Source organism: Peromyscus leucopus, chromosome 3 (genome assembly GCF_004664715.2).
Source record: "Peromyscus leucopus breed LL Stock chromosome 3, UCI_PerLeu_2.1, whole genome shotgun sequence".
NCBI classification, from domain to species: Eukaryota; Metazoa; Chordata; class Mammalia; order Rodentia; family Cricetidae; genus Peromyscus; species Peromyscus leucopus.
Window position 1 is genome coordinate 86,035,544 of NC_051065.1, and position 16,642 is coordinate 86,052,185.

The 16,642-nt window shown below is 37.9% G+C and overlaps 1 pseudogene and 1 gene segment (V, D, J or C); both read right to left on the bottom strand.

Annotated features, from left to right (window-relative positions):
* Window positions 1-3,929: 3,929 nt before the first annotated feature.
* LOC114689404 lies at window positions 3,930-5,046 on the bottom strand. The segment is given in 2 exon segments: window positions 3,930-4,525; window positions 4,897-5,046. Coding segments are annotated over 2 exon segments (645 nt in total).
* A 6,549-nt stretch (window positions 5,047-11,595) lies between these two features.
* The window catches only part of LOC114689403, a 15,226-nt pseudogene continuing 10,179 nt past the window's right edge, over window positions 11,596-16,642 (bottom strand).

Below are 16,642 nucleotides of genomic sequence, written 5' to 3' on the forward strand. Positions count from 1 at the left end.
TGCTCTCATAGATGAAAATCTCTGCACCATAAAATCACTTTGTGAAAAATAAATAAATTATAAATCAGCAATGATACTAAAGACTTTGTAACAAACATGAGGAGCAATAGATTTTATCCTGGTGTTTTAGTTAATTTCCAACACTTGACTAATTCACTTTCACATTTCCATGAGTCTAACTTGGTTGACAAACATTTCTCTCTACTTGACAACATAACACATTATAATACTACCCTTCTTATATTAGAGAGCTATTTTATGGATATCTTAGACAGTGATGACCAAGCCCATACTGGTTAAAATGAGTCCATCCATCAGAGACTAATTTCTCTTCTTTTGCTTAGAGTATGTAGCCTTTGTCTCAAAAAAATATATTACATTATTTTTCTGCTTTTTTAGCACTCACACTCAACCCATCTCCTGAATTTAAGCAGTTCAAAGGCAGATTATTCTCTATCATTGTAAAGGATACATTCAACAATGATGATTTGAATTTTCCTTTCTGAAGTAAAAGTCAAAATCTAGTGGGTATCCTTTATCATATACATCTCCCTTCTCATTTTCTTGGTATCCGGTTTTGCCATTTTGAATGAGGTGGCCCCCTTGTTTTTTTTAAATACTTGTTCTGCCTTGGTGGAACTGTTTGGAATGGAGATGAGTTGTCGTCTATTTAAAGGAGGTGTGTCATGGGGATGAGCTTCTCTCTGCCTCCTGCTTGTGGATCCATATGTAAGCTTTCATGTGTTCATACTGCCATGCCTTTCCTTAGACACCATGAAACCCAGCCATCCGAAGTTCTAAACCCAATTAAAGGCTTTCTTTAAAAGTTATCTTTGTCATGGTGTTTCATTCCAGCAATAGAAAAGTTAATAAGACATCAGGATCACACACACAAACAGGAATCTGAACACAAGATACAACTAGCACTTCAGAAGTGAATATAGTAGGGGAGATGCACAGCAACAGAGTCCTAATTTCCTGTTTCACACTAGCTCATGTATCACATCCCTGTGGATTCAGAATTTACAGGCTTCTTTTCTATCCTAGTGAAAGCATTTCTTTTATATAGCAAATATAGAGGATTTACAGAATAGAGCAAACAAGTACCGATAATTTTGTTGATTGGTTTGGGTTTATTGAGACATAGTCTTGCTGTTACTAGCACAGGCTTCTCTAGAAATCCTACAAATCCCAGGCTGGCCTTGAAGTTCCAACCTTTCTACCTAAGCTTCCCAATGTAGGGATTATAGAGAAGCACATGGATAGAGATCATCCTTATGAGGGAGGCCCCTAAGCCAGGAATCCATACAGGCTATTGTTAGTTTTCTTGATTGCCCACCATAACTAGGACATAAATTCCTATTGTGAAAGACATAATTTCAGCTGAAATTCTCCATCTGGCTGGCTAGTTTTCATAGTTCTGGACGCAGTTCTTCAAACTCTTGGTGAAGAAAAATAGCAATCAAATCTTGCTCAGCTGTGGAATTCATAATTTACATTAATGGCAACCTGTATGGTAGGATGCTAACTTCTGCAATAATCCTTATCATGAAGCTAACCTAGAGCTTTCTCATTGGATCTGTGACCCACTCTCTGGCAGAGAACTACTCTCTGATATTGCAAAGCTAGTTAAGTGTCCATGGCTGGGAAAGTCATATGCTCTATGAAGTAACCTACAACTGGTATTTTCTGAATAGGCATCGTGTCAAATTGGCTTCTATATAGCTATATTTATACCTATAGATTTGTTATGATGTCAGTTTTCATCAAAGAAATTTATTTTTTGTGAGTGGGTGGTCCTTAAAGTAGAACTTCACAACTTTTCAAATTGTGAAGGATAACTGTAGAGTACTCACATTTATCCTCAACAAGATATTTATATCATCCCGACCAGGCCCAAGGAATGTCTCACAACAGGATGATGAAAGACCATAAGAACCAGAGCATAGCAAGGAGTTCTGTGAAAAGTGCTTTCTGGACATGATCATTGTACTGCACTCTTGAACTCACGGCCATGGTTATCAGTGCAAGATCTGTAGAAGATTGGATGTATCATCATTTAAATTTTCATGGAGGGGAAGCTGACTCTGCACTATTCATGGACAGACTAGTAGGAGTTAATGGTTGCTAGGAAAGGGTATCACATTGTCTTTAGCTTATGGTTCCAATCAATAACCCCCAACTCATATTCATACAAGCAAAAAGAAAAATAAACTCGCTGAATCAAAGAAAGAATTATGGTTTGTGGGGAGTACAGAGAATAGAATTTCAATGAGAGAGGAAAGAATATAATAGGGGTAAAACTAAAATAAATCATTATTTACCGTTTGAAATTCCAAAGAATTCAGTAAAAAGAAAAAAAATGTTTGCATTAAATTCACTAAAATTCACAAAAGTTAAGGAGACAAAAATAAATTTTCTCAACAGATAAAAACATAAAACCATAAAGTATTGAAGCATGGTTCATGTGTTTCCATTCATTTGGCTATTTGTCCCTGTGCTTTATCCAACCTTGGTCTCAACAATTCTTGCTCATATAAACCCTCCTCTTTCTCGCTAATTGGACTCCCGGAGCTCTCCACCCGGGGCCTAGCCATAGATCTCTGCATCTAGTTCCCTCAGTCATTGGATGGGGTTTCTAGCACGACAATTAGGGTGTCTTGGCCATCCCATCACCAGAGTAGGTCAGTTCTGGCTGTCTCTCGACCATTGCCAGCAGTCTATTGTGGGGTATCTTTGTGGATTTCTGTGGGCCTCTCTAGCACTTTGCTTCTTCCTATTCTCATGAACTATGAACCAATGGCTGAGGGGCCCCCAATTGGATCAGGCCTTCTGAATGGGTGAGACAGTCAATTAACTTGATCTGTTTGGGAGGCATCCAGGCAGTAAGACTGGGTCCTGTGCTCATTGCATGAGTTGACTGTTTGAAACCTGGGGCTTATGCAGGGACGCTTGGCTTGGCCTGGGAGGAGGGGATTGGACCTGCCTGGACTGAGTCTACCAGGTTGATCTCAGTCCTTAGGGGAGGCTTTGCCCTGGAGGAGGTGGGAATGAGGGGTAGGCTGGGGGAAGGGAAGGGGGCGGAGGGGGAAGAACAAGGGAATCCGTGGCTGATATGTATAACAGAATTGTATTGTAAAATAAAATAAAATTAAATTTAAAAAAAAAGTATTGAAACATGGAAAAATATCCAAAGCAATCAGAAAATACTAGCATAATACATAAGTTATTATACATCAAAACTGTGCATATAATTGGAATAAATCTTGCAGTCAAATAGAACAGTTGGATAGAGAAAACAGTACAATTTTTCAGAAAAGAAACATTTCATGATAAAAGACATAGTGAACATGCTTTAAATAAATAAAAAATAAAATGGAGTAGGGTATGCAATATTTACATTAATATAATGGAATTTAAATAAAAACCATAAAATGTGGCAAATCAAATGATTATATCATGTGGTGGTTTGAATGAGAATGGCCCCCATAGGATCATAGATTTGAATGCTTAGTCATCAGGGAGTGGCATTATTTGAAAGGATTAGGATATGTGGCCTTATGGGAGGAACTATGACTGAAATTGGGTTTTGAGATTTCCAAAAGCCCAAATCAGGCCAAGTGGATTGCTCTTATTGCTGCCTATGGGTCGATATGTAGAATTCTCAGCTACTTGTCCAGCGCATGTCTGCCTGTATAACACCACTCTTCCTGCCCTAACAAAGGACTAAACTTCTGAAACTCTGAACAAACACTGTTTAAATGCTTTTTTTAAAACAAGAGTTGCCATGATTATGGTGTCTCTTCATAGTAAAAGAACAGTGACTAAGAAATATAGTAAAGGGCACAGTTTAATAGAGGAATATATATCAGTTCCTGACTGCTTTAATGGATAATTTTGATTCAGAAAGGCAGACAAGTCCTGCAGAATCAAAATAGGTTTTCACTGAGCTTTAACTCCATTATTCCTGGTTGATGAAAGGGGACATGTTCACCATTTTCCTTAGACAAATGCAACATCATTGTTATTGCAGCTGATGAGACCAGAAATGCATGACCAGTGAGGTGTAGCCATGGGACTCGTGCTCCAAGACCCTCAGCTGCAACAAATAATGAGGAGTTCCTCAACACTTCTCTCTGACAGAGAAGTAACAGGTTTGGCAGCTGGGTCACCCCAAGCAAAGATGTTTTTGTTAGGGTGTGAATCACTGTGGGAGGAGCATGTGAACCTTGCAAACAGTAATATACTCCCAAATCCTCAGGCTCCACTCTGCTGATCTTGAGTGTGAAATCTGTGCCTGACCCACTGCCACTGAACCTGTCTGGGACTCCAGAATATCTATTGGAAACCTTGTAGATCAGGAGCTGTGGAGACTGGCCTGGCTTCTGTAGGTACCATTCCAAATAGGTGTTTCCATTACTATGTACAAGGCTCTGACTAGACCTGCAAGAGATGGAGGCTTTATCCCCAAGGCTGACAGGCAGGGAGAGTGGAGTTTGAGTCATCACAACATCCCCTCTGGAAGCTGAAATAAAGACAGAAAAGAACAAAGTCATGGACAAACTAAGTTGATTTTTAAAAATTTATTTCAGTTTAGATGTTTATATTACCTAAAATTCTTTATATACTAAAATTTGCTTTTTAACAAAACAAGTGAACTAACAGCCCTAAGGGGCTTCTAGCTGTGATTCAGACCATCTCAGTCCATCTGTATCATAATCTTCATTGTAATACAGGTTCCTTCCCATCTGGGTCCTCCCTCTAACAGATGTAAATCTCACAGGCCCCATCCTGGAGGATAAGGGCCATCCTCCCTACATGGACAGAATCCATGTGATCAGCAGTGAGACTCAGGACTCATCCCCACTACCCACCCTCCTTCCTCACTGTTCTTACCAGGAATACTGAACACCAGCAGCACCAACAGCACAACAGGTAACTTCATTTTGAGGAGGCAGTCTGAGGAGACTGATCAGTCACTGCAAGAGGACAATTTTTATCTCAGACTAAGAAGGGTGGGTCTCCCAAGGGAGCAATATGCAAAGGCCTGGGTTAGTGCTGCAGTACAGGCAGAGGAAAGAGCTATGAGGATTTTCATGTTGGCCCCTCCTTCTTTACCAGAGTCAGAACAAAAGGATAAAAAGGAGCAAAGTTGTTTCTAGTCCAAGAGGGGCCTGCTGGTGCTTATCTGATGAAGGAGTGTGAAGATGGTACACTGGTCACCACAGTCCAGCATAAGGACCCTAAGGCATGAGTAACAGAAATTCATTTTCTTAGTGTGTAAGGGGCTTGAAAGTCCAATACCAAAAACCAGGAGGTATTGTCTTTCAGAATGTAGTTCTAGTTGGCCACTTCCATGTCTGGCTCCCACACAACTTTTCCTAAAAGGATTTTTTGAGTGTGTAATCTTCTTTCAAAACATTATTTTCTAACAGTTACACATGTATCTGAAAATACAGTTTATCTCATTTTGTAAATTTAATTTATATTTCATCATGCTGTTATGACAGGGATATAGAGGTGGCTTTTGCTTAACAAATTGAATTTTCACTTACACTTTCAGGTGTCCAAAATGTGCTCCTGTTTTGTGGGGTAGAGGTTTTTGAAATATGATCTTATAATTCTCTGGATTTCCTCAATGTCTGTTGCTATGTCCCCCTTTTCATTTCTGATTTTGTTCATTTGGATTCTCTCTCTCTCTGTTTTTTGGTTAGTTTAGATAAGGGCTTGTCTATCTTGTTGATTTTAGCAAAGAACCAACTCTTTGTTTCATTAATGTTTTGCATTGTTCTCTTAGTTTCTATTTTATTGATTTCACCTCTCACTTTGATAATTTCCTGGTATCTATTCTTCCTGAGAGACTTTGCTTCTTCTTGTTCTAGAACTTTCAGGTGTGGTGTTAAGTCACTAGTATCAGATTTCTCCAACTTCTCTATGTGGGCATTTAGTTCTATGAATTTCCCTCTTAGCACTGCTTTCATATTGTCCCATAAGTTTGGGTATGTGGTGTCTTCATTTTTATTGATCTCTAGGAAGTCTTTAATTTCTTTCTTTATTTCTTCCTTAACCCATTGGTGATTCAGTTGAGTATTATTCAGTTTCCATGAGATTGTAGGTTTTGTGTAGTTTTTGTTGTTGTTGAAATCTAACTTTAAACCATGGTGGTCTGATAGAACACAGGAGGTTATTCCAATTCTTTTGTATTTGTTGAGATTTGCTTTGTGGCCAAGTATGTGGTCAATTTTAGAAAACGTTCCATGGGGTGCTGAGAAGAAGGTATATTCTTTTTTGTTAGGATGGAATGTTCTGTAGATATCTCTTAGGTCCATTTGGGTCATGACATCAGTTAAGTCCTTTATTTCTCTGTTAAGATTCGATTTGGGAGATCTGTCCAGCGGTGAAATTGGGGTGTTGAGATCTCCCACTATTAATGTGTGGGGTTTTATATGTGGTTTAAGCTTTGGTAATGTTTCTTTTACATATGTGGGTGCCCTTGTGTTTGGGGCATAAATATTCAGAATTGAAACTTCATCTTGGTGAATCTTTCCTGTGATGAGTATGCAATGCCCTTCTTGATCTCTTTTGATTGATTTTAGTTTGACATCGATTTTGTTGGATATCACGATGGCTACACTCACTTGTTTCTTAAGACTGATTGGAAAACCTTTTCCCAGCCTTTTATTCTTAGGTAATGTCTGTCTTTGAATTTGAGATGTGTTTCTTGTATGCAGCAGAAAGATGGGTCCTGCTTTCATATCCATTCTGTAAGCCTATGTCTTTTTTATAGGTGAATTAAGTCAATTGATATTAAGGGATATTAATGATCAGTGATTGTTCTTCCCTGTTATTTTTTGGTGGTAATGTGTGTACTTCTCTTCTTTGGGGTTACTGCTGTGGTTTTTATCTATTGCTTGTGTTTTCGTGGGTGTATCTGACTTCCTTAGGTTGGAATTTTCCTTCTAGTGCTTTCTGTAGGGGTGGGTTTGTGGATAAGTATTGTTTAAATCTCGCTTTTTCTTGGAATGTCTTGTTCATTCCATCTATGATGATTGAAAGTTTTGCTGGTTATATTAGTCTGGGCTGATATCAATGGTCTCTTAGTGTCTGCATTACGTCTGTCCAGGTCCTTCTGGCTTTCAAAGTCTCTATTGAGAGATCTGGTGTTATTCTGATGGGTTTGCCTTTATAGGTCACTTGGCCTTTTTCCTTTGCTCCTCTTAATATTCTTTCTTTATTCTGTACGTTTAGTTGTTTAGTTATTATGTGGTGAGGGGACTTTTTTTGGGGGGTCTAGTCTGTTTGATGTTCTATAGGCTTCTTGTATCTTCATAGGCATTTCCTTCTTTATGTTGGGAAAGTTTTCTTCTATGATCTTGTTGAATATATTTTCTGTGCCTTTGAGTTGGTATTCTCCTTCTATCCCTATTATTCATAGGTTTGGTCTTTTCATGGTGTCCCAAATTTCTTGGGCATTTTGGTTTCTGACTTGAGTTGGCTTTAGTGTTTTCTTTGACTGATGAATCTATTTCTTCTACTGTATCTTCAACACCAGAGATCCTCTCTTCCATCTCTCGTATTCTGTTTGTTGTACTTGCATCTGAAGTTCCTGATTATTTACTCAGATTTTCTATTTCCAGCATTCCCTCTTTTTTGTGTCTTCTTCATTTTTTTCTATTTCCCCTTTCAGGTCTTGGACTGTTTCCTTCATTTGTTTCATTGCTTTTTCATGATTTTCTTTCAGCACTTTTTTGTTTTATTCCAGGACTTTATTGTTTTCTTCCAGGACTTTATTGTTTTCTTCTAATTTGTTTGCCCTTTCCTCTAGTTGTTTATAGCGTTCTTCCCATTTTTTGTCTTTTCCTCTACACAAGCCTCTACCTTCTTCATGATGTTATTCATAAGGCTGTTTTCTTCTGCTTCTTCCAAATTTTGCTGTTCAGGTCTAGATGTTGGAGGCAGGCTAGGTTCTGGTGATGCTGTATTGCGCTTCATTTTTTTGTGGACTTCTGCCTTTATGTCTGCCCATCTCCTTTGGTTCCTTCTTGGTCTTTTTTTTATGAATTATGAACATTTTTTAAGCACCAAAGGTATACAGCAATGGTTGGTACATAAAAAGCACAGTTATTGATATAATTTCCTGCCATTAAGCTTACAATCTAAAGTAAAATACAAGAATATTGTCAGCCTACATCAAAGTTTCCTAAACTTATAATTGGCTACTTTGGCAAATGGATGAGGCAAAATGACCTATTTCAGGCAAAGTGTTAATAAGGCTTTGAACGTGACACAAAAATATTTTATGTGTATCTGTTTTCCCCATTACATTAGGATAACTAAGGACAAAAAGAGCACTTAGAAATTTGATGAGCACAATGAATTATTTCAGATTGCCCCTAAAATTTAAACAGAGATGTTCACTGGCAAGGCCAGCAGCCTGCAAAACCCAACAACAAACAGGAACTAGACCAAGTCTTTGTCTTTACTCCACTTAAACCTCCCCATCTTCTTCCACACTAAGGGTTCCAATGCCACCCACCACAGAGAGAAGCACCTTGTCTTGACTCTGTATCATATAATTACCAAGTCAAACTTGCAGGAAGAGTCCTGTCTGAAGAGGACTGAGCAAAGACGGCAGTGGGGGCTCCGGCTATGCGATGACATGTAAGACGTGTAAGCCAAGACTCAGGCATACATCTCCAAAGCAATGAGGGAAGCATGTGCACGCCTGCTTTTCTGCTCCCTATTTCTAGTGAGGTACCTAAGAACTTAGCATCGAGACCCTAGGCTACAAATTCTATTTGCCTAAGCGCATGGATAATACTTCATAAATACTTTTAAGGTGTTCACTGCTTGTCATTATTAGCTGGCAAAGGCACACTGAAGATATTTTGGTTCTTATTGTCAAACACAATTTTAGACTGCTAAACAAACACAAAGCATGTATTGTTTTTAATCACTTACAGTTTTCTTAATCACAAAAGAATATTAAAAAATAAAATAACTGATTACAAGTTCGTTATCTGAAAGCAGAAATGTATTCTATAATGTGCATAACCAAGTATTTGAAAAAAGTCACGATTACAAACATTTGAATGGCAGAGTAATAGCATCCTGAGATACACTTTTTTGTGTGCAGTAGAATATTAAAAAATAAAATAACTGGTTACAAGTTTGTTATCTGAAAGCAGAAATGTATTCTATAATGTGCACAACCAAGTATTTGAAAAAAGTCACGATTACAAACATTTGAATGGCAGAGTAATAGCATCCTGAGATACACTTTTTTGTGTGTATGCATGAGTATATACTTCTGAATGTGTGCATAAGTGTGTGGATGTGGAGACCAGATGTCAATCTTGGGGTGTCTGTCATTCCTCAGGAGCCATCCACTTTGCTTCTTTTGAGACAGATATTCCCCTTGGATCTGGGGCTCACCAGTTAGGCTGGGTTGGCTACCCAGTGAGTCCAGGGATCTGTTCACCTCCAGGTTCAAACTCAGGTCCTCAGGCTGTTATGACAAGTACTTTACCAACTGAGCTCTTTCCTAGGCCCCTGAGATAGCCTTTATGGCAAAGCAATATACTAGTGTTTTTGTTTGTGGGGATGTCTTGGGGGACAGCATCACAGACTGTAACCTAGGATTGGCCTCCGAATCATAGCAACCTTCCTGCTTTAGCTCCCAAGTGCTGAGACTACAATGTGAGTCACTATACCCAGCAATGTTGGCTATATATATCTTGGTAACATAGAAAAAAAAGGCAACACATTAGCAGCAGAAACATTTTTAAGATGCTCATACTGTTGCATATTGAGTTTATAAGAAAAAAAATGGTACAGACATTTCAGGATAAAAATTTCTATGAAATAGAACTGATTTTTACCTAAAGTTAATATTATTACTACCCTCTTTCAATCTAAAAGTATCATTTATAACTTTTTACTATCTTATAGTAGATAAAACCCAATTATGACATTTGAAATGAAAAAAACCTAAAACATATATTACCATCATTCTAATAAGAGGACAGGGATTAATTTCCATTGGCTTCCTGAGAAAGGAATTTTTAAAAAAGTTTATATCAGTGGCGAATGATTCTAAATTTATAAATCTCAGCCCAAGTATTTTTATTTGGTATTGTATGAAACATCTAGAATCTAGAATTCTTGATTAGGGAATGCAGTTTTCTTTTCTTCTCTCTCTCTCTCTCTTTCTTTTTTTTTTTTTTTTTTTTTGTTTTTTGAGACAGGGTTTCTCTGTGTGTAGCTTTGGTGCCTGTCCTAGATCTCGCTTTGTAGACCAGGCTGGCCTCGAACTCACAGAGATCTGCCTTGGCTCTGCCTCCCCAGTGCTGGAATTAAAGGCATGCACCACTGCTGCCTGGTGGGAATGCAGTTTTCTAAGGCAAGGCAAGTTAGATTATGTATGAAGCATAAATATTAGCACACAGGTAATATGACCTACACAGTCACTTTTTTGGAAACAATGTTTCAATATGCAGCCTTAGCTGGACTAGGACTCCCAAGAGATTTGTCTGCCTCTACATCCAGAATGCAGGGATTAAAGACCAGGGCTGCCATCCCTGGCTCACACCCATTTTCAAAGTATACATTCCTAGCTGCATAATATTTTATTTCATGTCCTATTTGAATACTATATATTTTACATTAAGCTTAAAGCATAATTGTGTAATATATTTTTAAAATGCTTCATTTTCCCAATATCACAAAGTGTGCAGTATTTTCAAGATAACTGGCATAGTTTTTTTGCTTGTTTTGCTCAAGACTGTAAAAGACATACTAGTAGCTACAGCAACTTTATTAAGAAACTGTACAAAGAAAAAAATTCATAAGGAGAACAAAACAGAAAACTAAGCATAGTGATATAATAAAAATTCAAGTCATTCTGAAACACTTCTGCTTCTTAGTAATATGCATGTTCCTTTTACAACACTAACTAGATAAATACACTAAGACTGCATAGGAATTATTTTGGTAGTTTACTTATCTTTCTTATATCCTTCTCCAGTATATGAGTGAGAAATTTTCTTATGATATAAAATAAAGTCTGGAGTCTTTTAAAATCTGAGTCATGTAAAACTCACTCTTTATAAATCCCAGTCAAAGTATTTATTTTTATTTGGTGTTATATAGCATTCCTGATTAGGGAATGCAGTTTTCTAAGGCAAGCAAGGCAAGTTAGATTAGGTATGAAGCACAGGTGTCAGCACACAGGTCATATGATGTGCACAGCCACTTCTCATCTTTGAAACAAGGTTTCACTGCGCAGCTGTGGCTGGCCTAAGACTGTGGAGGTTAGAGGATGGTTTGTGGAAGTGGGTTCTCTTCCCACACAGACCCAGCGTTGATTTGCAGAGCACAGTGCTTCATGGTGAAGAGTTAAATTTATTGTTTGGAGGATAAGGCTTAATCAAAATTACCCTTTAACATTTTTTTTTAATTTTATTTTCTTTCCTCTTTATTTTTTAAATAGTCCACAGACTGCTAAGGCTAAAGTCTTGATTTCATCTGTGTTTTATATCAGAATAGATATGTTTTCTTTTTAAATCAGAAAAGGGAAGTGAAGAAAAGCATTCTAATGCTTTGATCCACCTTTAGATAAGGGTGGGTCAAGTTAAGTACTATAGGTTAGAAGACAGAACAGAACAAAACAAACCTACCAGAAGTTACTTCTTCCCTAAAGTCTCAGCCAGTTTCTTAAGTCTTTTCTTCAGTTCCAGTGGGAATTTCTCATAGCACTTCTTACAGACTGGCTTCATGTCAAACTCCACAAATTTATTCTTGAGTGTTAACTTGGTATTGCAGGTGGAACAGGCAAAGCAGCTCACACACCAGGCCTCGTTGAGGGCAGAGACCACGTCCCCTTCTATGACACGGTTGCAATGGAAACAGACATCACCGAATAGCTGATTATAGTGAGTTTCACAATAAGCCAAGCCCTTCCTCTCATAATGGCAATGTCCAAGAAATGGCTTTTCACATTTTGCACAAACAAAATGCTCCACATGCCATTGCTTGCCCATGGCATTCACTACTCGCCCTTCAGTGGGCCTCCGACAAGCACCACAGATAGGGACTCCCATCTTATCATGACATGGCAGACAGTAGAGCTCCCCTTTCAGCTCCCGGGCATCAGCAGTTAGCTCCTTCCCGCAGTTGGCACAGTTGAAGTGGTCTGGATGGTAAGGGTCATTCTTGAAGATCAGAGGCTGTTCATCAATGATGGCATGGCATTTCTGACAGATGTATTTCCCAAAGCCTCTGGCCTTTTCACGATTATGACATGGACGACACAGGTGTCTGCCAGCATTCTTGACAAACCCTATGTCTGCCAGCACTTCTTGACAGAGGTCACATCGAAAGCATTCAGGATGCCAGCTGTTGTTCATGGCTTTAATAACCCGATCAATGATGAATTCACCACACTGGTGGCAGCAGGGAGCAAAGAGCATCTGGAAATCATGCTCACAGTACTTCCTTCCTTCAAACTCATAGAAGAGTCCTTCTGGGAATTGCTGGAAGCACTGAGCTCACACGAAGCACTGTCAGTTTGTAAAAAATAAATAAACAAACAAATAAATAAATAAATAAATTATAAATCAGTAATGATATTAAAGATACTGTGACCAGCATGAGGAGGACAAAATTTATCCTGGTATTTTGGTTAATGTCCAGCTCTTAACTAATTTATTTTAACATTTCCATGAGTCCAACTTGGTTGACAAACATTTTTCTCTACTTGACTACATAATGGATAATAATACTACCCTTCTTATTTGAGATAGATATTTCATGGCGATCTTAGACAGTGATGATCAAGCCCATACTGACTCAAATGAGTCTGCCCACCAGAGACTAATTTTCCTCTTTTTGCTTAGAGTATGTAACATTGGTCTCAAAAAATATGTTATATTGTTTATCTGCCTTTTTGGCACTCACACTCAACCCATCTCTTGAATTTAAGGAGTTCAAAGCAGATTATTCACTATTATAGTTTTATATACTGGAGCATTGTAAAGGATACATTCAACAATGACAAAATTTGAATATTTCTTCTGAAGTAAAGGTCAAAATCTGTGGGGTATCCTTATCACATACATCTTCCTTCTCATTTTCTTGGTATCCAGTTTTCCTATTTTGAAAGAAGTGGTCCCCATGGTCTCATATGTTTGAACATTTGATCTGCCTTGGTGGAACTGCTTGAAGTGGAGATGAGTTGTGGTCTTTTTAGATATGGTGTGTCATGGGGATGAGCTTCTCTCTGCCTCCTGCTTGTGGATCCCTATGTGAGCTCTCACATGTTCCTACTGCCATGCCTTTGCTTAGTCACCATAAAATCCATCTTAAGTTCTAAGCTCAATTAAAGGCAGTGATTTCATGAGTGTAGTACAATGATCATGTCCAGAATGTACTGTTTCACATCACTCCTTGCTGTCCTTTGGTTCTTATATTCTTTCTACATCCTGTTGTGAGACATTCCTTGAGTCTGGTCGGGATGATATAAATATCTTTTTAAGGATAAGTGTGAGTACTCTACAGTTATCCTTCACAATTTGAAAGACCGTGAGGTTCTACCGTAAGTATCACCCACTTACAAAAAAAGAATTTCTATGGTAAATGCTGACAACATAACAAATGTATAGGTATAAATGTAACTATGTGGAAGCCAACGTGACACAATGCCTATACAGAATTATACCAGTTTTAAGTTATCTCATAATGCATATGACTGTCCCATCTGTGGACACTTGACTAGCTTTGTAATATCAGACAGTTGGTTTTGCCAGAGAGTGGGTCACAGATCTAAGGAGAAAGCTGTAGTTTAGTTCCATGATAAGGATTATTGTACGAGAAAGCATCCTGCCATACAGGTTGCCATTATTGTAGGTTATAAATTCCACAGCTGAGCAAACTTGATTGCTATTTTTCTTCACCAGGAGTTTGAAGAACTCCATTCAGAACTATGAAAGTTAGCCAGCCAGATGGAGAATTTCAGCTGAAATTATGTCTTTAGTAATAGGGATTTATGTCCTATTTATGATGGGCAGTCATGAAAACTAACAATAGGCTGTATTGATTCCTGGCTTAGGGGCCTCCCTCATAAGGACAATGTTGATTCAAGTGCTTCTCTATAATTCCTACATTGGGAAGCTGAAGAGGGAAGATAGCAACTTCAAGGCCAGCCTGAGATGTGTAGTATGTTCAAGAGAAGTCTGAGCTAGCAACAGCAAGACCCAATAACACCAAAACCAATCAACAAATTATCAGTACTTGTTTACCATGTTCTATAAATCCCTGTTTTTGAAATATACAAGAAATGCTTTCACTAGGACAGAAAAGAAGCCTGTCAATTCTGAATCCACAAGGAAGTGCTTTCTGAGCAAATATGCAACAGGAAACTAGAACCATGTTGCTGTGAATAAAAGAGAATTTTTTTCCACATTAAAAAAAATGGGTTTTTGAAGAAGGCGCTACCCAGTCACCAAACCAGATCACCAGAATCATAAGTATATAATTCACCGACTGAAATCAGCTGTCCCTGAAGAAACAGCCCAATAGCACCAATTTAACCAAGAACCCCTACTAAACCAAGACTAAAATTTAGAACAAGAGAGGCACTCTCAGACACAGACACCACCTGCACCGCACAGAGGAAGAGATGAGTAGACGGCAGTGCAAAAATACAGGCAACAACATAAAGACCTATATGGCAACATCAGAACCTAGTGATTCTACACCTGCAAGACCTAAACATACCATGACAGAAGAAACAGAAGAGATCAACCCTAAAAATGACTTTAAGAAGATGATAGAGGCCCTTAAAGAAGAAATAAAACATTCCCTCAATGAGGAAATAAAAACTTTCCTTAAAGAGGAAATGAAAAACTACCTTAAAGAGGAAATAAAAACTTTCCTTAAAGAGGAAATGAAAAACTCTCTTAAAGAGGAAATAAAAACTTCCCTTAAAGAGGAAATGAAAAAACTCCATTAAAAAGGAAATAAAAAACTCCCTTAAAGAAATGGAAGAAAAAACAAACAAAAAATGGGAAGAAATCAAATCAAGCCAAGAAAAAGCAATTAAACAGATGAAAGAAACATTCCAAGATCTGAAAAATGAATTTGAGACAATCAAGAAAACACATGCTGAGGGAATGCTGGAAATAGAAATCCTGAAAAATGAACAGGAACTACAGAAACAAGCATAACCAACTGATTGCAAGAGATGGAACAGAGAATCTCTGACACTGAAGACACGATAGAGAAAATAGATTCGTCAGTCAAAGAAAACACTAAAGACAAAAAAGTCGTTAACACAAAACGTCCAGGAAATTTGGGACACCATGAAAAGACCAAACCTAAGAATAATAGGGATAGAAGAAGGAGAAGAATACCAACTCAAAGGCACAGAAAATATATTCAACAAAATCATAGAGAAAACTTTCCTAACCTAAAGAAAGAAATACATATGAAGATACAAGAAGCTTACAGAACACCGAATAGGCTGGATCCAAAAAAAAAAAAGTCCCTTCGCAACATAATAATCAAAACACTAAACACACAGAACAAAGAAAAAATATTAAGAGTCGCAAAGGAAAAAGACCAAGTAACATATAAAGGTAAACCCATCAGAATAACACCAGACTACTCAATAGAGACTATGAAAGCTAGAAGATCATGGACAAATCTCATGTAGACACTAAGAGACCATGGATGCCAACCCAGACTATTATACCCAGCAAAACTCTTAATCACCATAGGCAGAGTAAACAAAATATTCCAGGATAAAACCAGATTTAATCAATACCTGTCTACAAACCCAGCCCTACAGAAAGCACTAGAAGGGAAAATTCAACCCAAAGAAGCTAAACACATCCATGAAAAATCAAGTGATAGATAATCCCACACCAACATACACCACAGAAGAAACAAGCTGGTGTAGCTATCCTAATATCTAGAGAAAAAGGATGTTTCAAAAGAGAAGAAGTCTTGTGGCAATGCCTCAGTGGTCCAGGTAACTACCAGAACTCAGAAAAGTTGGTTGAACTTGGGATTGACTGGGAGGTCAAAAATTTAAAAAGTAGAAGATTCTCTCAAGACACAAGTTGTGTGATAATAGTGTGTTTGTGTGTGTGAATGAGAATTTGTAAATGTTGAATTCTAGGCTTCGACAATCATTGTCAGTGCAGATTAAGCTGCATGTATTTATGCTTTAAAACTTAAATTATAAAGCTAGCTACGTCTTTCTAACAACTAGTTTTAATGTTTATGAGCATATTTTACCCACATTACCTTTTCAGGATGTTGAGAAAGATGCAGCACAAGCACAGGCTGGAGGCTGGGGGCTAGATGGTTTTGAGGAAGAGGTCTTGGTGGACTCTTTCATAGAGCAAAGGGAAGCATGCCTTCTGGGAAATGAGCTAAGCTTTAATCTAGTCTTTAAGATTAGAAGTCAAAAACAAAAATATTAAGGAAAGGAAAACCTAATTGATCTTTGAAGTATTGTTATGTGGAATTGAGTGGGACTTTTGAGGCCTTTCTTCCAGAAAACAAGGACTTGGATGTCAGGCCTATATTAGGCCTAAACCTTGGTGCCATGTAGTTGTACTTAAATCATTTCAATTGG